Source organism: Filicampus tigris, chromosome 12 (assembly GCF_054856515.1).
Source record: "Filicampus tigris isolate MCC_2025a chromosome 12, RoL_Ftig_1.0, whole genome shotgun sequence".
In the NCBI taxonomy this organism is placed as follows: Eukaryota; Metazoa; Chordata; class Actinopteri; order Syngnathiformes; family Syngnathidae; genus Filicampus; species Filicampus tigris.
In genome coordinates, this window is record NC_141228.1 from 15659235 (window position 1) to 15680595 (window position 21361).

Below are 21361 nucleotides of genomic sequence, written 5' to 3' on the forward strand. Positions count from 1 at the left end.
ATATTTCATGACGCGAAAAAGGAGAGGAAAAATGTACTTTGAGGGGGAAAAAAAGAATTTCATTAAAAAAAAGCCAGACTACTTCAAGAGTCATCATAGTATTTAGAGAGAAAAAGTACATAATTTCAACAAGAATGCAGTAATAATTGTTTGAAAAGAAAGCTGTAATATTGAGAGAGAAAAAAATTGTAATTTCACAAGAAAATAGTGGTAGAATTTGACTGGAAAAAAAACGTTTTTCACATGATTTTTCAAAAAGAAAGTATGGAATATTACGGTTATTTTTCTTTAATTAATTATATTGAAATATAATTCACATAATTCAAGAAGAATACAGTCAGAACAGTTTGGCACATGAAGCAAATAATATTACGATTTAAAAACTATTTTATGTGAATCGAACCGTAATACTCCAAGGAAATCACACATCTTTTTATGAATGTCAACATTTATATAAATGCATAACATGTATGACTATTCATGTATTTTTGTTCATTTATACACCGCTTATTACAAGTAGTATTAATCATAAGCATTGGAAAATAATTATGAAAGGACAGTCAAAAAAGTTAAATAATAAGATTTTGAGAATAAAGTTGTAATAGCTGGAGATGGAAAACAATATTTTGACAGGAAAATAAATGTAATTTTGTGGCAAATGAAGATATAATACTTTGAGGAAAATTTGTTATATTTCCAGGAAAAAAAAATCATAAGTCCTCCATAAAATTCATAAAAAAAATAAAATAAAAAAATAGTCATATTATTTTGAAATAACCCTACTTTTAAACTAAAGTCTTATTTTTGTCAAATAGTCATAATATTTGTAAAAAAATAAAATAAATAATAATAATAAAGTAGTATTGTTTTTAAAATGCAGTCATACTATTTATTTAATGTGGTAATATTTATTTTAAATAAAATTATGATATTGTTTTAATTAAGGCATTATGAGTTCTTTTTTTTTGTCATGACAATTCTACGTGAATTAAAGTGTTCATGTTAGGAGGGATACTTCATGAGTGTAAAAAATGCAGATAAATCCATGGAGTATTGAACTTTCTAATCATTGCTACACCTATTATTATTTTTACTATCAAAAAATAATATTATTCATCTTACTACAACAATAAACAACAACAATATAAGTCATTAAAAAAAAAAATACTGCTGAATTTCTTCCTCCCTCCCATTCAAAATAAAGCTGCCCCGCCCCCCTCTGGCCACCTGGGGTAACACTCGTCTCCAGTACATCCGCTCCTGGCTTGTTGCAAGCTTGTGTGTCAGACGCGTGAGGAAGAAGAGGAGGAGGAGGAAGAAGGAGAGTTACACCTCTTCCCCCCTGCCACCTGCACCTGCCTCTCGTATGCTATGATGCGCAGCCCACTTTTGGCATGTGGATGATGAAGAGGAGGAGGAGGACGCGTGCCGACGCTGCGCACAAAAGCCGGGCAACACCGGCGTTTTGGATATGAATCGAAAACAAAAAATGTCTTTCAGGGAAATGCGAATAGGATGAAGAAGGTCCAGGAGGACTTGGAAAAACTTGTCGCAAAAGACCAGTGGGCCAGTATGAACTCCACCTGGTTGCCTTCGTTCCTCCTCTTCCTCGTGGCTCTCAATGCAAGGTGCGTTACTCATATTCATTAAAAAAAAAAAAAATACAATATGTTATTGGGGTAAAAAAGATGGTTGAAAATTTGCTGTAAAAGTCCTAAAAGTTGGTGGTAAATTTCCATTAGAAGTTAAGATGGGAAATTTTGTAAATTTCACAAATTGGAAACCTCCCATGAGAATGAATGTGAACAGGGATTTGAGGGGTATTTAATGGAAATGTATCATAAAAAAAGAAAAATGTTATGTCGTAAGCAAACATCCATGCAAAATGGATCACGTTAGGTTCAGGGGTTTTAGGTAGGATTTTCAAGGGTTCAGTTTCAAAAGTTAGGGTTTCTAGTGGCTTTAAGTTGTCCTTTTAAATATAGTAATGCCTTGAGATACAAGTTTAATCCGTTCTGTGAGCAAACTCAAAACACTGATCTCACTTCATCTTTCCTATTGAAATGAATGGAAAAGTCTTTGATCTTTTCCAGCCTTGCCCCAAAAAATGGTAGTTACTTTTTTTAATAAGCAGCACTATAATAAAAAAAATATATAAAGATTTTACAGTTTTGGAACAATTTTTGCTTCAATTTAATGGTCACTGCGCTACTCCAACTGCTGTGCACTCCTTGGCAACCTGGGGTCAGTATAATGCAGACAAGAACATACAGTACATGAATCATCATAATTGCTCAGTAACCCGCAGTAACATTAGTGGTTCTTCACAGAGGATAAAGAATATATACATGCCTATATGTATTGTTATATTATCTGTCTACATGTTGTCCACTGTGTTCAAATATTCAATGCTAAAAGGGTTATAACATCACTCCACTAGTGCTATTCGTTATCCTGCCAATGGCATCTTTTCATTCTGCACTAGCATTAAGCTAACTAGGCTTAAAGCAAAGCTGTGTGGTTTGGGTTAAATACAAAACATGTCATTCTTATGTCATCAATTTCTTGTTTACAGTTAACTCCGGGGGGTGGGGTGGGGGGACAGTGGGGCTACATCCCGGAACAACGAAAATATTTTTAAAAATTATTTTTTAAATTGAAAAAAGAAAATCTGCGAATATGCCGAACACCAAGTATGCAGGGGTCGACTGTATCCCCATTAATGCCCATGGACAGTTTCCAACTTTGAAAATATCTGCCACTTTACAACGCTGGATTAAATAAAATGATCCTTTCGTGATCCACAGAGGGGAAAATCTTTTTTTTTTTCTTCTCAGCAGCACAAGCTGATTGTTTAAAAATAACAAGAACAATACATAGACAGAAATAGATCTATACAACAAAAGCATGAGATCTTTATTTTTGTAGGCGCAAAAGCTGAAAATGGGCATTTTGTCTATGGATGAGCGTATTGATTATATCCGATTTGTGTGTGTGTTTAGGTGTGTGACGTCCGACTACAACGAGGACTACGAGGACGTGACGGTCCAGCAGATGTTGGCATCCAAATCTCAACAGTCGGACGCCACGGAAATCCTCAACGAGCTCCTCAAAGATTACGACCGCAAGCTCAGGCCTGACATTGGAGGTCATTATTAGGATTACTTTTTTTTATTAATAATATTGCTGTGGTCAACCCCCACAGCCAAGGAACTATGTTGAAGTGAGATGAGGAGCTTCATGTAGACAAAGGTAATGCTTTGCTGCCAAGGAACTATGTTGGAGTGAGTTGAGCTTCATTCAGACATTAGACAGTAGTGCTTTGCCGGCATCTTGGTGGTGAGGAACAATGTTGAAATAAGTTGAGGAGCTTCACTGAAACAAAAGTAGTGCTTCTCTGTCATCTTGGTGACGAGGAACTATGTTGAAATTAGTTGAGGAGCTTCAATTAGACAAAAAGAGTGTTTTGTTGCTGGCTTGTAGCATCATAAAAGCACTTTGAGTTGCATTTTTATGTATGAAAAGTGCTATATAAATAAAATGTGATTGATTGATTGATTGATTGATAATGGTACGGAAATATGTTGAAAATGGTTGGGCAGCTTAATTTAGAAAAAAGTAGTGTTTTGCTGCCATTGTGTGGCATCTAGGTCCCGAAGAACTATGTTGAAATTAGTTGGGAGCTTCATTGAGACAAAAAGAGTTCTTTGCTGCCATCTTGTAGTATCATGGTGGAAAAGGAAATATGTTGAAATGAGTCATGGAGCTTTGTTTAGAGAAAAATAGTGCCTTGCCACCATTTGTGGCATTTTGGTGCTGAGGAACAATGTTGAAATGAGTTGAGGAGCTTCATTTAGACAAAAGTAATGTTTTGCTGACCTCTTGTGACATCTTGGTACCAAGTAACTGTGTTGAAGTAAATTGAGGAGCTTGATTTAGACAAAGGTAGTGCTTTGGTGTCATCTTGTGACGTCTTGGTGATGAGGAACTTTGTTGAAATGAGTTGAGGAGAATCATTTAGGCAAGGTAGCGCCTTACCAAAATCTTGTAGCATCTTGGTGGCAAAGAACTACAATATGTGGATGTGAGTTGAGGAGCTTATTGTAGTGCTGGAGTCGGGTTGATCTGTTAAGGCGCTTTTCCATTACAGGTTGCAAAACAGCCTGGCTGTGCATGCTATTTTATCCATAGGTGCACATAAAATTGTAAATATGGTTAAGTGTTGCTGGGCCACTTGTAAGTCAGGTACCACCATGCTATAAAATTATGTTGGCTATTCAGTTCATGTAGGTGTCCCAATACTTTTGTCAAATTCACACAAGGACAACCATCACGACGCCTTTGATTCTGTCCATCACACGCGCAGCAGCAGATGGCTATTTCATCGCCATGGCGACACACCTTGCCCTGTCAGAAGCTCTCCCATAGATGACACTGATTGATTGATTGACTCTTTCTTCCACTTTCATTGCTGTTATTTACTCACTATTAATCCCAGATGCTCTCTGTGAACAAACCACTCCGATTTGGACCTTGCGAGACTGGGCTGGGGCATTCAAGTTTTTCTTTATGGTTTTTGTTGATGACAAGTAGCACAGAGTAAAGATATAGACTGTTGCATTAGCATCTGGAGCTAGCCGCTAACTAGCCACTTAGTTGTCAACTAATTCTAATGACTAATTTGTAATCTAACCAGTCTGCGGCAAACACGAAAAGGCGACATAGCAGTTTGACACAGTTTTCCTTCAAGTGTGAATTAAGTCATGTGCACTCTTACTGCTTTTATTTGGGTGGGTTTCTACTTCCCGTTGGCTTGATAGGCCTCTCAAGCAGCTTTTTGTAGACAAAGGACTTTGATGAGTGTTTTTGTAACTTAAGAAGGAGTACTCAGTGAATATGTAATCTGCTACGTAGCCATCTGGAGATAGCCGCTAGCTATCGACATATTTTGAATCTAGCTAATCAGAGGCTTAGACAAGAAGCTTCACTCAGTTTACCGTCTAGTGTGCAATAAACCACGTTTAGTGGGCTTAATGCTTTTTTGTATTGGTAAGTTTCTACTTCTTCTTGGTTTGCTTGCATTCTCAAGCAGTGCTTTGTAGACAAAGGACAAAAGAGGACATGTCTTCACTAAGCACTCAGTGAAATATGTCATATTTAATGCTGCTGCTACTTTTATTTTGGTAGATTTCTACTTCCTGTTGGCGTGATAGGACTTTTGAGCAGCTTTTTGTGGACAGAGGACTTTAATTCGAATGTTGTGTGACAGGTCTGGTCTATTAGAGTATGTGATTTTTACACTTTCAGCTGTTTAACTTTATTGTAGTTGTGTTTATTAACACATTTTTTAATTAACAAATTGTATGTCACGGACCATAACTTTACACAGAAGAGATATGATACATGACAGACAGCAAATTTAACAGAATAAAACATAGAATGCAAAAAAAAAAAAAAAAAAATGCCAGCGGTCCTAAATAAAAACTAAGACACATTGAAAACATTAAAATGAGAACACAATTTCAAAGTTTTAACAACTTTCCTATTTTTACAACCAGACATAGAATGTATAGCCATCTCTTTCAACAACCCACAATATTTGCTGATAAATGCTATGTGCTTTTGCCCTCGTCTCAAGAGAATTTGTTTTAATGAACAGAACAACACACAAATACAAAATAGAAACACTCACAAGAAGCGGCGACAAAGCAAAACTCACACCCAAAGGAGCACAAAGGGACTCCATATAGAGCTAGGTTAGCATCTAGAGATAGCCACTAGCTAGCCAGCTATCCCCAGGTGTCCTAAGGAAAACAGTGAAGCATTTCTCTGTGTGATAGTGATTTTCCACGCCGTTTGTTCTTTTATTTAAAAGAAGAAAAGAAAAAGAAAAGCAAAGTTAATCCACCTGCTTTGATGAGTTTATATTGGAAATCAAAGGTGGATTATCCCGCAGTCTGAGAAGGAGACCAAGACAGCAAAAGAAAGAAGCTTCTGCCTTTCTCTTGCTCGCGCTGAGTGGAATCGATCGGCTTGACGTTCCACATTAAAGCGGCTTTATTGACGAAATTAAAACACATTGTTGTCCTTTCTATACAACATACAACACACTCGACTTGCAACATGCACACAGTAGATGTCAAACAGGACGTGTTATGCTTTGGATCACGAGATTCATCCCTTTCGTAGATAGACGAAAGAAATAGAGAGAGAGAGATAGCTTGCATTTAGGATGTGGTCTGTTTTGGAACATGAGATGTCCGTCTACATACATGCAATAGATTTTATCCGAGATTGGTTTGCTCATGTGAAGTGTAGGTCACATTTGCGGGCATGCAAAGTAGTGAGTGTTCTCTTGGCCTTAAGTGCTCCTTCACGTTGCATGTTTGCCACAAAAATATCCAGAAGTGGCCAACGTGAATGACACACTTCTCCACTAATTATCATTCTCTTCCTCCTCAACAGTGAAGCCAACGGTCATCGACGTGGATATTTTTGTCAACAGCATCGGACCCGTGTCCTCCATTAATATGGTAAGTCACAAACATATCTACAGTTAAATATAGTGGATTTTATTTCTGCACTTTTGGAGGCTCAGAAATTGTCTCGGATGTTTTTGACAATCACGGCCCTTTATTGTTTTTGTTCTATTTATTGTATTGTTTGTAAAGTGCTTTGTTACAGCTCTAGCTGTTATGAAATGCGCTACATAAATAAAATGGTATTGTATTGTATTGTATTGCAAAAACCCATGTTAGGTTAAATGAGACTAAATTGTCTTTGCCATTTACAAATTGTACATTAAGTTCCATGAGACTCCAAATTGCCTCCGAGTTTGCTTCAAGGAAAAATTATCTCATCACGTTTTTCCTTCTTTTGCATTATTGCTTAAAAAAAGACATAATATCAGGTCATATTGCTTCTCATTCCACTTCCATCATTGTTTCAGGGTTGCCGGCACACAATGAGAACAATTTCATTTTACTTTCAGGATTTCACAATGAAAGGACTAATAGCCGTTTATTACCATAAGCTCTTGCGTGGCGATACAAAAACGATGTGCGTGACATACCTTAATATCTGACTCAGAGCTTTTGTTCAATCACAGGAACAAAACAAGACCACCATTCTTCTACATTCTATAATTGTAACTCTTTACATTCACCCAAATTTAGCTCTATGCGCTGTTCAAATCAAGACATGGCTCATTTTCAAGTGTTACTGTATAAGAGTATGTCTGCTCTTGTTTCACAACAGCACTTAGAAACAGTAACCCATGCCTTCATTACATCTCGACTGAATTACTGTAATGCACTTTATTTTGGAGTCAGGCAGTCCAACCTCAAGCATCTGCGGTTGGTCCAAAATTCTGCTGCTCGTTTCCTAACTGGAGCTCGCAGGAGGGAGCACATCGCTCCAATGAAAACTCGTCTCAAAAACAATTTTATTCTTTAGCTTTCGACTCAGCATGAGACTCGTCATTGTTTTGGTGTTTTTATTGTATTTACTGTTTTTCTTTTTATATGTCTTGTGTTTAGTTTATGAACGGCACTTTGCATGTTTTTAAAGTGCTCTATGAATAAAGTTGAGTTGAGCATTATGACCTCCACCTTTTATTTTTTTCTGTTGCCTACCAAAAGCTTTTACTTTGGTGGATTTTTGAGAACCGATCAGCGGGGGAGGCAATCAATCACCTCCCGCCCTCGTGTCCGTCTCCATCTAGTGAGAAACCATCCCGTAGATTAGCCGGCTGGAAATATCTGGTCCTTTATGAAATCTACCTTCGCAAATGCACTCTCACACTGGCACCATTTATTCCATCCACCATTATATATGTGATAATGTTCTGTTTTTCTTCTTCCAATCCCTGCGGTGGCGCACAATTAAAGGTTGCCAGCGCCCCATGCTCACGTTGATTGTAGACATGCTTGTAATTAGCCTTCTACTTAAGTGGTTTTGGCCAAAGGTCAAATGCAAAATGAAAATATTTGGGAAGCTGTAGGAGGCGGAAGTGTGACGCAAAGAAACTGTTGCCATGGGGATGTTCTGCTTACTTGCCTCACTTAGCGGTAAAATAATAATAGCAGTAATTCAAGCCCCTCATGGCGAATCGTCAAGGTGATTGTCTACCTTTCCAGGGGTGCAGCTGAGTGTCGAATGGCTGATTCAAACCAAAGTGGACAACTTCTTGTACAATTTCGAGCATAGGTCCTGGAGACTTTTTCGTGTGTCATGTTATGATACATATGTCCACTCAATTTCGTGTTTATTGGTAAATCTGGTGTTGGGTGCTTTTTTTTTTTTTTTTTTCAAACTTTCCCAGAGGGGGGCTACTTTCAAATTAAAGTTTAAGTTAAAATAGACAACTTCCTGTTCAATTTCAAGCATGTGAGACTTTTTCATGCATCATGGTCTGATAGACAAGTCCACAGAATTTTGTGTCAATTGGTGAAACTAGTGTTGAGGTCAAATTTTTTCCAAGTTTCCGTTGGGTGCTTATGGGTGGGAAATGGCTACCTCAAACCAAAATGGCTGACTACCTGTTGAATTTCGCGCATGGGCCCTTGAGACTCTTTTGCCCATCCTGTTATGATAGTCATGTCTACCCAATTTTGTTTCGATTGGTGAAACTGATGTCGGGTACAAATTTTTTGTCACTTTCCATGGGGTATAACTGAGTAAAAAATGGCTGATTCTAACTAAAATTGCTGACTTCCTGTTTAATTTTCAGTATTGGTCCTTAAGACTTTTTTATGCGTCAGGTTAGGATTGACTTGTCCACCCAATTTTGTGTCGATTGGTGAAGCTGGTGTCAGGGACTTATTTATTCTAACTTTGGATGGGGCACAACTGAGTGAAAAATGGCTGATCCAAACGAAAATGGATGAGTTTCTGTTTGAGGTTAAGCGTCCGGGTTTGAGACTTTTTTTGTGCTTCATGTTATGATAGATACGTTCACCTTAATTTTATGTCTACTGGTGTAATTGGTGTCTCACTTTTTCACACTTTCCAGGGGGTGCTTCAATGTGAGAAATGGCCGCTTCACACCGAAATGACTTTTTCGTGCATTACTCGCGAGATGAAGAATAATGACATTAATTCCAAGAGGGCCTAATTACAATCCATCAGGATTCCGACAAGTCTTCCTGTGTTGGTTCTTCCAGGAATACCAAATCGACATCATCTTTGCGCAGACGTGGACGGACAGCCGTCTGCGTTACAACAGCACCATGAAGATCTTGACGCTCAACAGCAACATGGTGGGCCTCATCTGGCTGCCCGACACCATCTTCAGGAACTCCAAGAACGCCGACGCCCACTGGATCACCATGCCGAATCAGCTGCTCAGAATATGGAACGACGGCAAGATACTTTACACCTTGAGGTAAACAAATGTGAACCGGCATAGAAAAATGAGTCAAAAGTCGCACAGGTACATTCTGACATACGAGGCCGTGATGGTTCAGTAGGTCAAACTTTACCTCCTTCATCAACAAAAAGTTTCATTTTCACGAAATAAACATTGTGGCTCAACAAAGACGTCAATAGTTCTCTCAAAATATAGCAAAAACAATTGTTAAAAGTTATCATGAGCTAAGATTACGCCGGGAATCTGCGGGATTTACCATAAACAATGCCCACAAACTACCATAGCAACAGTTGCTTTGCTAGCAACAGTCGCTATGCTATAGAGTCCATGACCTCCAAAATACCCTGAATTGGTCCAATCATCCAAATAGTGTAATGCATGTTAATCACAGTTATATACCAGTGCAGTGCAGCAGCATGGCTAACTGTCATGCCTACGCGGCGGCCATGTTGGCAGAGGCGACTTTCCCATCAGGCAATGCGTGGACATTGAAAACAAGCCATTACTTGCTCATTTCTCAACCAATTTTCATGACTTTTTTGTAAACGTCAAAGTGTGTGCTATCAATATATACAATTTGAAAAAAGCCACAAAAATAGTAAGGTCATCCTTGGTCTTTTGGTTTTCTCACCGTCGTATGACGTAATGAGTAATAATAATGTTAGGAGTAGCGTAGTACAATGGTTGCAATATCACTGGAAAGCTGAGATCATTTTCTGTTTGGTCTGGTTTTTGGGTCACAAATACGCTTACGTATGCGCACGTGGTTGAAAAGTGTTTCCGTGGCAACCTAATCCTGATCCTCATTTTAATGTAAGGTAATGAAAAGTGGCCACTACTTTTTTAAAATGTACAATGTAATCATGTTGGTCATAAAGTGAACTAAAGTAGCACATGCTTTCAAGGTTTTTAATGTGAGCTGAACTCAAAACTAATTGATCAACCGCTCACTATGTTGGAGAAAATTTCCTGTGTGAGTCTGAGAAAATGTGCCTTTTTTCCCTTGGTAATTAACTACCCAAGAAATCCAGTGACTGTACCATATCCTGTCTCTTTGTGCTTTTTTTTATCGCCTCTCTGAGATTCACCTCGATCCCGGTAGACATCAACAACAAACATCAAATAAGGTCGTATTCCGGCCTCGTGGAGTTATGTGGGAATTTTCTTTTATGCATTTTGAAGGGGGTAATATTGCAGTGAGATTGCATGAGAAGCAGACGATGAAATGTCAGTGGATATAAAATACTCTGACGTGGCGAGAGCAAACAAAGATGACATTTGTTTCAGCTTTAGCCGGGTTAGAAAAAAAAAAAATCACACGCCTTCTTGTTTCACAACCATTACGGCTGAACTTTGTAGGAGTACAAAGTTGATCTGGAAGTTTTATTTATTTATTTATTTTACGCATTTGGAGGAAGTATCAAAGCTGGAACAAAAAGTTTCAAGAGGATTCTGCCATGTCATTTTAATTCTAGCGGGGCCTTTTAGGAGCACTAGACTTCATTTAGAACCTAAAATTTAAATATCCATCCCCTGAAATTGTAATAATTTATCCTAAACAGTGTATTATATTCATTTGGTAGTGATTCTCTTAGGTGCACCACCTCCAGTACAAGTATGTAGATGTTGGATTTTTTTTGTCCAATCAGATTTCAGCCTGTACATGCTGCCATCAGAATCAGTTGTGCCGGTCCATGTAACTTCACTAAATTAGAAATGGGGCTATTTCTTGAACCAGTCACGCTTCAAAATTGCCTCCCATAATAATTATTTTTTTTTCCTGTCCTCTGATTGGTTGGTCAGAGCAAAATTTGTTACAACCAAACTTTGATTAGCAAAGCTGCTCTGTAGCAATCGCACACATTAACACGGTGGTGCCTTGAGAAACAAGTTCAATGCTTTACATTTCGAATTTTTGTTCACAAATCAAAGCAAAAACCCGGCCAAACGACATCTCGTATTTTGAAAAACTCATAAATCGAGTCACTCATACCACAAGGTACCACCGTTCATTTAATAATAAGCATCTTTGGCGAGTAGGATGTAATTTCTGCATATTGATTGCTATTGTGGATTAGCCTAACGTGTGGTTGCAGACTTACCATAAATGCAGAGTGCCAGCTGCAGCTGCACAACTTTCCCATGGACGAACACTCGTGTCCGCTCATCTTCTCCAGCTGTGAGTATGCAACGTTGACTTTTTTTGCACAATTTGAATGTGTATAACTTGATTTCATTTTATACAATTTCAAGATTCAGTATTTGTTGCCAAGTCATCCCTTTGTTAAAGTTGTTCATTATACAAACAATAATCCCAATAGACAAATGTTTTATTTTATTTTATTTCTGATCTGACAGTTTATTCATTTCAGTTAATTTTATAAATGTAATAACAGTGATAACACATTAATCCAAACAAAGACAAACATGATTATATAATTACTTTATGTAAATGTATACAACTTATTTACAATTTCATGCTACATGATTTCCTTTCATATTTGACATGATTTAATTGAACTTTCACTGTAAAATTGTATAAATTGTGTCTATAATCTTATAATAAAATGTTATATAATTGTATTAAATTATACACAATTTAATTTAAACAATTTAATTCAACTGTGTACAATTTACTTAAATTTGGTATAAATTACTTGAACCACATAAAAATATACAGTATGTAATTTTAATGGACACTGTTCCATGCCTGACGACGCTTCTGAGCAAGCCGTCGCCCAATGTAATGAAAGCCGTCAGGGGAGAAACTCAATGCAATTTACCTTTACTTAAGAAAGTCAGCGGATGTGACAGCCGTTGCCGTGGTAACCACTCCATCCTCTACTCGTAGAGTCCATCCCAATGAGTGGGGGGATGTGCCTCTGGCGCTTTTCCACTAATCAACTCATTACAATGCTGATATGCAGTCCGCTTGGACGTACAGTAGACAGTAGATGGCATAGCAACTACTAGCACGTTAGCATCTAGCATGTTGCCATCTATTCTCATTTGAGACGTGACTGTGAGGCAAGATGGAAAATGCTAATCCATTTGCCGAAGCAGTTTCTTTGCTCTGATTGCTATCTTGATATAACAAGATAGGATGCAAGCAGTTGGTATACTAACATCTTATGTTATAACAGTTATATGTTAGTATACCAATTGTTAGCATGTTAGCATCACTTTGTGCATTTTGTGTTTTTTAAGTCCAAGACAGTAATCATTATTTTAAATTGGAGTATAGCCTACAGTCGGTGGCATAGCAACTGTTAGCACGTTAGCATCTAGCATGTTAACATCGATTCTCATTTGAAATGTAACTGTCAGGCAATATGGAAGCTGATCCATCTGCTGAAGCTGTTTTATTGCTCTGGTTGGTTATAATATAATATAAGATAGCATGCTAACAAATAACAACTGCTAAGATGTTAGCATCTCACATCTCTCCATTTCGATGTGTTTTTAAGACAGTAGTAATTGTTTTAAATTGAAGAAAACCTTATCAAATAGTGTTAATGGGACAACTGGGAGCCCCTGGACATCTTGGGGCCCAGGGCAATTGCCTGTGTTTGCCTAATCATGGTAAGTCCATCCTGGGCTAACAAAGACCAAGATAGCAACCCAAGTATGAAAGGCACTAAGCCAGATGGAGTACGGATTTTGTAAAGTTACATATTTATTTACTCATATGAAATAGTTTAATATGTACTTCGACTCTAACCAGACTTTTTTTTTTTTTTTACACAAGTATTTGCACATAAGCACTGTGTGCGTACCACATCTGACCAAGGGTCACCCGCTGTTTTGGAACCGTTGCAGACGGGTACCCGCGAGACGAGATGATCTACAAGTGGAGGAGGAACTCGGTGGAGGCATCTGACCAAAAGTCCTGGCGCCTCTACCAATTTGACTTCATGGGTCTCAGGAACACCACCGACATCATCAAGACCACAGCCGGTAAGCCCAAAAGTCCAAACGTCACCCAAAGTCGTATAGTTCAAAAAGGAGTGAGACTTGGGTTCAGTGGGTATCGCAATGCTGGATATGCTCGGTAAGTGTGTTTATATTTTGGGTGCTGGCGTGCGCCCCCTGCAGGCGACTATGTGGTGATGACGGTGTACTTTGACCTGAGGAGGCGAATGGGCTACTTCACCATCCAGACATACATCCCCTGCATCCTCACTGTGGTCCTGTCCTGGGTCTCCTTCTGGATCAAGAAGGACGCCACGCCAGCCAGGACCGCTTTGGGTCAGATAAGACTTCCAACCATAAACCTTCTTTGAAACCCTAACACTGATTTGAAACCTTCATGCTGGCTCTAAACCTGATTCGTAAACCTAACCCTGATTGAAACCGTTGAAACCAACATTTGGGACCCTAATCCTGATTTGGAGCCTTAACCCTTGTTTGAAACACTTCCTGATTTAAAACCCTAAACCAAGCCTTAAAGCCCAATTTGAAACCTTAACCCAATTTAGAAACCATATCCCTGCCTTGAAACACTTATTTGAAGTGCTAAGCCTTGTTTAAAACCCTTGAAACCCTAACCCAGTCTTAAACCCCTAACTTAAAACCCTAACCTTGATTTACATCCCTAATTTGAAAACCCTTTTCTGAAACCTTAATCCTGATCTTAAACCTGAATTTGAAACGTTAACCCTGCCTCGAGAACCTCTAGTTGGAAACCAGAACCCAAGCTCCCATCCCAAATTTAAAACCCAAATCCAAGCTTCAAACCCTTTTTTGAAACCCTAAACCTAAACGGCAATTTGAAACATTAACCCAGCAGTGAAACCTTCACCATTCTTAAAAAAATTAAACCTGACTTCAAACCATAATTTGAAACCCTATCTCTGTCTTGAAACCCGAATTTGAAACTATACTGGTGTACCATGCATGTTTCTTTGTACTTTGCATCCCAGGCTTGAAACCCGAACAAGTGGTCCATATTTATTTTACTTCAAAGAACTCATTTTGAAATCTTTTCTTGAAATCTTAACCCAGGCTCAGACACTTAATCCTGAATCCAGACCTGGAACCCAAACCCTAACTGGTTTGAAACTCTAATTTGAAACCCTAAGCCTAACTTTAAATCTGATACCGAAATTGAAAGCTTACCTTGAAATCAAATGATTTCAAACCCTAACACTTCTTTGAAACACTAGCTCAGGATTGAAGCCCTAATATGAAACCCAAACTCGGGCTTCAAACCCTAATGTGAACCCCAAACCCTATCTTGAACTGCTACTTTGTTCGAAACCCTAACACAGGCTTGACAACAAAATTCAAAACCCTACTTTTAAATCCTAAACATGAATTTGAAACCCTAACCCTTGTTTAAAACTCTACCCTGACTAGAATCCTAACCTTGGAGGGAAATCCTGATTTTAAACCTTAACACTTACCCTGGCTTGAAACCATGCCCTTTAACTTGAAACCCTAATAATTGAATAAAATAACTGAATAAAAGTGTCACTAGGATTGTTTTTTGTTTTTTTTCTTTGGGGCGTGCGGGGTGTCCAGGTGCTTCCTGTGAACAGGCCAGAGTAAATCAAAAAGGAAACACGGGGGCATGCAGGCCCAAAATAGCTTGTTGCCATGGCGACGTGGGCATACGGACGAGGGAGTGAGGTAGGGAGGGAATCACGCACGGACGTTCCAGGAAGAGTGGATGACATTAAGTAGATATTGCGTACAGACAAGCTAAGTTTACAAATGAAATCATTCATAAAAGTGCTCCGGCACAGCTTTTAACCATTCGACTTGATGAGAGGACATAACCGTACTTGAACACAACGTGCGGTCATGAAATTAGCCGCACATCAAAGTCCAAAGATATTTGGATTCCAAATATGACTTTAAAAAAAATACAAGTGCCACCAATATTGAAATATAGTAGCCTGGTTTGATTGAGTAGTGTCTATAAAAACAATTCCACCCCAAAAAATCTATTGCAAAAATGTAAGCCGCATGGCATCGCCAAGTATTGCCATAATAATTCAGATAGGGACACTACTAACCATGCAAGGTTTCATGTTCATCCTTCAGGAAAGAAAAATAAAGCAAAACAAAAAAAATGTTAAAAAAAAAAAAAAAAAAATCCACATGGCTTAGTATCCCAGCCCCCCAAAAAACAAGATTGATCATCACCCCAATTTACCCCATTTTGGATTTTATGGACGCATATTTATACTAATACAATAATTATACTCTAAATCAGGATTAAAATCTAATTTGAAACCCTAACACTAGTTTAAATTCTTGACAGACTTGAACCCCTAACTTGAAACCCAAACTCAGGTTTGAAACTCTAATTTGACAACCTAATCTAAAACTCTAACCGTCTTGAAAACTTAATATGAAACCCAAAGACTAGTTCAAAACCCTGACATAGACTTGAAACCCTAACTCAGGTTTGAACTCCTGAGACAGAATTGAAAACTTAACTCAGGTTTGAACCTCTAACTAAAAACCCTAACTCAGGTTTGAAACCCCAATTCGACAGCCTAATTTAAAACCCACCTCTGTTTTGAGAACTTCATTTGAAACCCTAACACTACATTAAAACCCTGACACCCTAACCCAGGCTTGAAACTCTTGACATAAGACCTTAACTCTGTTTTAGCAGAACAAATTTGAAACCCTACCACTAAATACCACAGCCTGAAACACAACTTTGAAACATGTTGCAACTCCCTGCAGGCATCACAACGGTGCTGACGATGACCACGCTGAGTACGGTGGCGAGGACATCTCTGCCGCGTGTGTCCTACGTGACGGCAATGGACCTTTTTGTCACCGTCTGCTTCCTGTTTGTCTTCGCCGCCCTGATGGAGTACGCCACCCTCAACTATTACTCTAGCTGTACCCGCACGCCCACCTGCATGGACCGGAAACGCCATGTGAGTACACCACGCCTTACCACTCCAGAAATCTCTGTTCGGCTTTCAATTAAATAATTAAATAAAAAAATAACAAGGAATTAGGTTCTCAGCCTGGGTTAGAATTTCAGAGTAGAATTTCAAGTCAGAGTTATGGTTTGAAATGAGGGCTTCAAGACTTAGTTAGGGTTTCAAATGAGGATTTTAACAAGGATTAGGGTTCTAAACACTGGTTAGGTTTCAAAGTGGGGATCTGCCTGGGTTAGGGTTTCAAATCAGAATTCGGATTTCAAGTAAGGGTTGAAAATGAAGGTTTCAGGATTGAGATAGGGTTTAAAATGAGGGTTTCAGCCTGGGCAAGGGTTTCAGGGTCCGGTTTCAAATCAGAGTTCTGGTTTCAAGCTTGAGTGAAGTACACGCGTGTGTGGTTTCCAGAACTACTCAGTCCTGGACGCCAGGCGGCCTCCTCACACGGTGGTGGCCCTGAACAACGCCATCTACTGGCAAGACTTGGACGACACGTGCGCCTCGCAGTGTCTGGACGGCAAAGACTGCGGCAGCTTCTTCTGTTGCTACGACGACTGCAGAGATGGTGCGTGGCGGAGGGGACGCATCCATGTTGACCTGCTGGACCTGGACGCCTATTCTAGGGTCTTTTTCCCCACCTCCTTCCTCCTGTTCAACGTGGTCTACTGGGTGGGATATCTCTACCTTTAGCGTCGCCTCACAATGACATCAGACAGGCGTCTACAGATGGGCATACCATAGATATTGTATGAACAAATATAGCACGCCCCTTTTGAGGTGCGTGCCTACGGCGACGCTAAACTAGTAGGGGCAAAGGCATAAGCAGGTTCTGAGTGTAGATGACAACAAAAAACCCAAAATAGGATGCCGGCACATACTGGTTGCACATGATGCCCTATAATTATGAAAAGGGAACTGGAATTAACTTTTCAGAGTTAAAAAATATTTTTGAATATTGCTTTTTAATTGTCCTGTATTGATAGTCCACATTTTGGTATTGGCAAAAAATGAAAAGTCATGAAAATCGGTTGAGAAATTAGCAAATTACTGACTTCATTTTGATTTCCATGCATTGCCTCAGATGGCAACATGGCCACCATGTAGGCACATCGGTTAGGGTGGATATGTTCCAAACCCGCCCAAGATTGGTAAAAATCAATATATAGATATCATATTGGAAAAATATTTGAACACACTAATACCTATTAAAAGCTTGAGCAGTTAAGTTTACGCTTTGGGGATTCACATTAGGATCGTGGTTAGAACCATTGGTTGGGTATGGTTACAGCCTAAATTTCGTCGTTTAGGGTTGGGATTAGAGGTTGGGGTTTGTGTTTTATATCTTAGATTAAAGCGTTGCCAAGGTAAATAGATATCTGAGTTGCCATCTAGCTAATGGTATGGTATAAAATACCTTGGCAACATATACATTTTTTATCAAAATAATGGTTACATTTCAGACAACATCCTCCTGAAATCATCTACTATTGTCTATCTAATTTCCTACCTAGCTAATAGTAGCCAGAAGCCTAAATTGCCTTACTAACTTATCATGGTAGGGTAAAAATAATACTTTTTCAAATAGTAGCCTGCTTATAGTTCAGCAGCTTTCTGAGAATGTCTACTGCAAGGGTGTACTTGCTTACACAACAAATGGTTATCAGGGTATATAGTTAGCAAAGTTGCTAACTTGCCAATTGTAGCGCGTACCTTAAAATGCTTCACTAACATATAATTTCTTGGTTAACATAGAAGCATGAGGCTTGCAGTTGGTTCCTTTCCGACTAGGATTAGGTGTTAGCCGACAGAAGCACGCGCTAGCAACAGGAATGGGGTTAGCTTTGATTTACAGCGTATGCTCATCTTTAGAACACAAGACGGCGAAGGCTCAGCCGCGATGGTTCGACGTTTGAATCCAATGTAGAACATTCAAACCATTCTCAGTGCCTTCACGTCCTTTGCACACCATGTTGGAGACAAAAATCCAGAACAGAAGGAAATGTTTGCTCCATGACAGCTGCTGGCCTGGTTTTGTAGGTCTGTAGCGTCCATCTTTAAACAGACTTTCAGGGATAATTGCGCCTGATTCATCAATGATTCATCAATTCTAATAAGAATTTAAGAATACACATTTAAAAAATGAAAAAAAAAGAAAACGTTAAATGGCAATTAGCATTTTCATTAAGTGCTGATGATTGCTTTGCTAAATTTTTCGCAAATTTCTCTACATGAAGCGATAATTCTGTACAGGTACACTGCGAATCAGTGCTGTTCTCATAAAAAAATCAGGGAATTATTAATAAATTAATAAAAACAAACTTGATGGTATGTTACAAATTTTCCACAATAGTAGTTTGGTATACTTTTAGTGATATTCAATATATTTAATACTGTAGGTATATGATAAGATTATGAATATTTTAGGAATATGATGAAGAAATGTTTTACCTGCTAAAGCACTAATGATGTATTAGTTATTTAGTTGGGCTATTGTTGGTATAGTTTTAGTTTTGCTGGGTCTTTTAAGACAGGATTCATAAATACACTACAGCACACCACACTTAGCCTTTGCTAGCTATCTATCTATCTAATAGTAAACTGTCACAATAATAGTAAAATCCTCAACTTTCAACGCCCTCCAGAGTATGTGTACGTACACAACAAGAGGTTATCAAGATGAATAGCTAGCTGAGTTGCGGACTTGCTAATACTAGCCAGTAGCACAAAATACATTGCTAACATATCAATTTTGGTCAAGTTTCAAATAGATCTTAAAGTTCAACACCTGTCTGAGAATGTCTAGTATTAATTAACATGACTATTTTATTTATTAATATATATTACCATATTTTTACTTTAAAAATGAGAAGTTACAGAGGTAAATAGCTTGCTGAGTAGCTAAATGGCTCATGTTGGCTAGTATCCCGAAAATACCTAGCCAACATTTTTTTTTTTGTCAGAATACTAGTTACGTTGCAGACAACATTCTTGAAATTAGAAAGGTAAATAGCTAGCTATGTGACTTGCTATCTAATCGTAGCTTAGCGTATTTCCCTATAATGCCTCACAACATGTAATTTTTGGGAAAAAAACTATAAATGAAAAAAAAAATACACCCTTCTAAGAACAATTACTATGACCATGTACATAAACAATAATGTTATAAAGGTCACTAGCTAGCTAAGTTGCTGACTAGCTTATGATAGCATGTAGTTTTAATGCCTTTAAAATTGAGCATTTTTTTCTTCAAAAAAGTTTTGAATAGCATTCAAAGTTCACAACACATTGTTAGCATGTACTTACGCAGTGGGACTTTATCAAGGTAACTACGGAGCTAAGATGCTAACTAATGGTAGCCTGTAGCCTAGCCGTGACAACATCAAAATTATATTTAAATGTAACGTTTAGGGTAGGTTAATTGGACACTCTAAATTGTCCCTCAGTATGATTGTGAGCGGGAATGGTTGTTTGTCTTTGTATGCCCTGCGACTGGCTGGCAACCAGTTCAGGGTGTACCCCGCCTACTGCCCAACGACAGCTGGGAGAGGCTCCAGCACGCCCGCGACCCTTGTGAGGATAAGCGGTTTGGATAATGGATGGATATAATGTTTAGGTTTTTAATTACTGGTATATTGTACATCATGATCATAAATCACATAGCTAAGCTATCATTTGGTTTTAACATATTGTTTTAGCTTTTTTTTTTATTATTTTTTTTTTAGACAATGCAATAAGGCCAGAATAGTGCTATGCGTCTTCTGACGATTTATACACGCATGCATGCACATAATCAATAATATTCAGTTGGACCATATTCGTAACATTCTCACTAATCAATTATTGATGTTAATCGATTGCTCATTTCTTTCACATTGTTATGTTATAAATTAAAAAATGGATGTTTTTTTGTTTTTTTAAATATACCATATTATTTGTTTATACTGTCTTAAAAAAATGCGAAAGTAAGCCAAAGACGCTTCATTAAGTCACTAGTAGCACAAAGTGTCTCACTGGGATTTGTTTTCATGTATTCAGTGCAGTTTCATCTGCGTTGGAATGAGCTGCTTAGCTTAGCATTGCAGTGGGATGTTTTTTGTTTGTTTTGTTTCTTTATTGTGTAAGCGTTACGTCACAGAAGGCAATGTGATCCTATGAGATTTCAGTCGAAAATCGTGCAAAAAAAAAAAAATGCTTCTTTGGACAAAATAGGAAGACAGGACTTACCATCCACTACCAGGGTGTATTTTGCGGGTGGCCAGAAATGACCAGACATCCTCTTTCACCAGGACACAGGCACTTTTTGAAGCCCTCCAAAATCCCCCAGCCCAGATTTTCAAACTTGTTCCACAAAATCCTAACCTATTCTTGTTTGAACAGGTCAGAATCTTTGCCATCTCGAAAGAAGTGTCGCGGATGCTTTTATTTTGTGCTCATGTTTGTGCATTTCCGCCTATTTCCATTTTGTGGCCTTTTTTTTCCTGTGTTGATAGTGTACCTTGGGTCAAACGTTGAGAATGTGCTCGTTGGTATTAAAAGTAAAGTCAGTAAATGGGCCGCCTATTTTGTCACACGAGTGGCGGGGAGCTGTTAAGCATCTGCTTCGTGACGCTCCGCTTTGTTTTCGCTTTCTTCATGATCAGAGTCGTGCATTTCCTTGATAAACTTTGAAGTGTGAATAACTATGGCGACATTGTGGGGTAATAAAGTTTTTTTTTATAAGTGTAATCATTTGTCGTCATTGTGCATTGTGATGTAATTATAGCCTCCAAGAATAACCTCGTAATGCACATTCAACACTGTCCATTATGTTGTGGTGGCGCCGGATGCAGAATAATACCGTTTAATGAATGCACATTAGTGCCGGACTCTGGCATGGCCGTTTCTAGGCAACAGCACAAAGAAAGCTGAAGCGGCTTCTTGAGGCTGACATTACAAATGTTGACCGGAGTCAAGTATGATTATATCCCTGCACTGATGCAAGAAAGCGATGCGTTTCGAAAGCAGTTGGTCATGTATTTAAGCTAGCAGACAACGCTCAAAGATAAGAAATCAAATTAAGTCAGCACCAGGCCATCACCCCGTA

The 21361-nt window shown here is 38.5% G+C and overlaps 1 protein-coding gene across 2 annotated transcripts; it reads left to right on the plus strand.

Annotated features, from left to right (window-relative positions):
- The first annotated feature begins 1256 nt into the window (after positions 1 to 1256).
- gabrg3 (gamma-aminobutyric acid type A receptor subunit gamma3) lies at positions 1257 to 21003 on the plus strand. 2 transcript variants are annotated; one of them, XM_086047980.1, is made up of 10 exons: positions 1257 to 1364; positions 1501 to 1628; positions 3003 to 3148; positions 6466 to 6533; positions 9165 to 9385; positions 11467 to 11549; positions 13190 to 13327; positions 13466 to 13618; positions 16073 to 16272; positions 16687 to 21003. In XM_086047980.1, exons 2-10 carry the CDS (start codon positions 1516 to 1518, stop codon positions 16966 to 16968), a joined length of 1404 nt encoding a protein of 467 aa, XP_085904106.1. In that variant the 5' UTR covers positions 1257 to 1364; positions 1501 to 1515; the 3' UTR covers positions 16969 to 21003. The 2 variants fall into 2 exon arrangements, with proteins under 2 accessions (XP_085904106.1, XP_085904107.1); XM_086047981.1 differs by lacking the exons at positions 1257 to 1364; positions 1501 to 1628; positions 3003 to 3148 and adding an exon at positions 5212 to 5284.
- Positions 21004 to 21361: the final 358 nt, after the last annotated feature.

Excerpts from the sequence above, each read along its gene's own strand:
- gabrg3 (XM_086047980.1), top strand. The coding sequence starts at position 1,516 with ATGAAGAAGGTCCAGGAGGACTTGGAAAAACTTGTCGCAAAAGACCAG. Across the intron at positions 3,149-6,465 it reads GCTCAGGCCTGACATTGGAG|TGAAGCCAACGGTCATCGAC; the intron begins GTCATTATTAGG and ends CCTCCTCAACAG. Across the intron at positions 9,386-11,466 it reads AAGATACTTTACACCTTGAG|ACTTACCATAAATGCAGAGT; the intron begins GTAAACAAATGT and ends GTGTGGTTGCAG.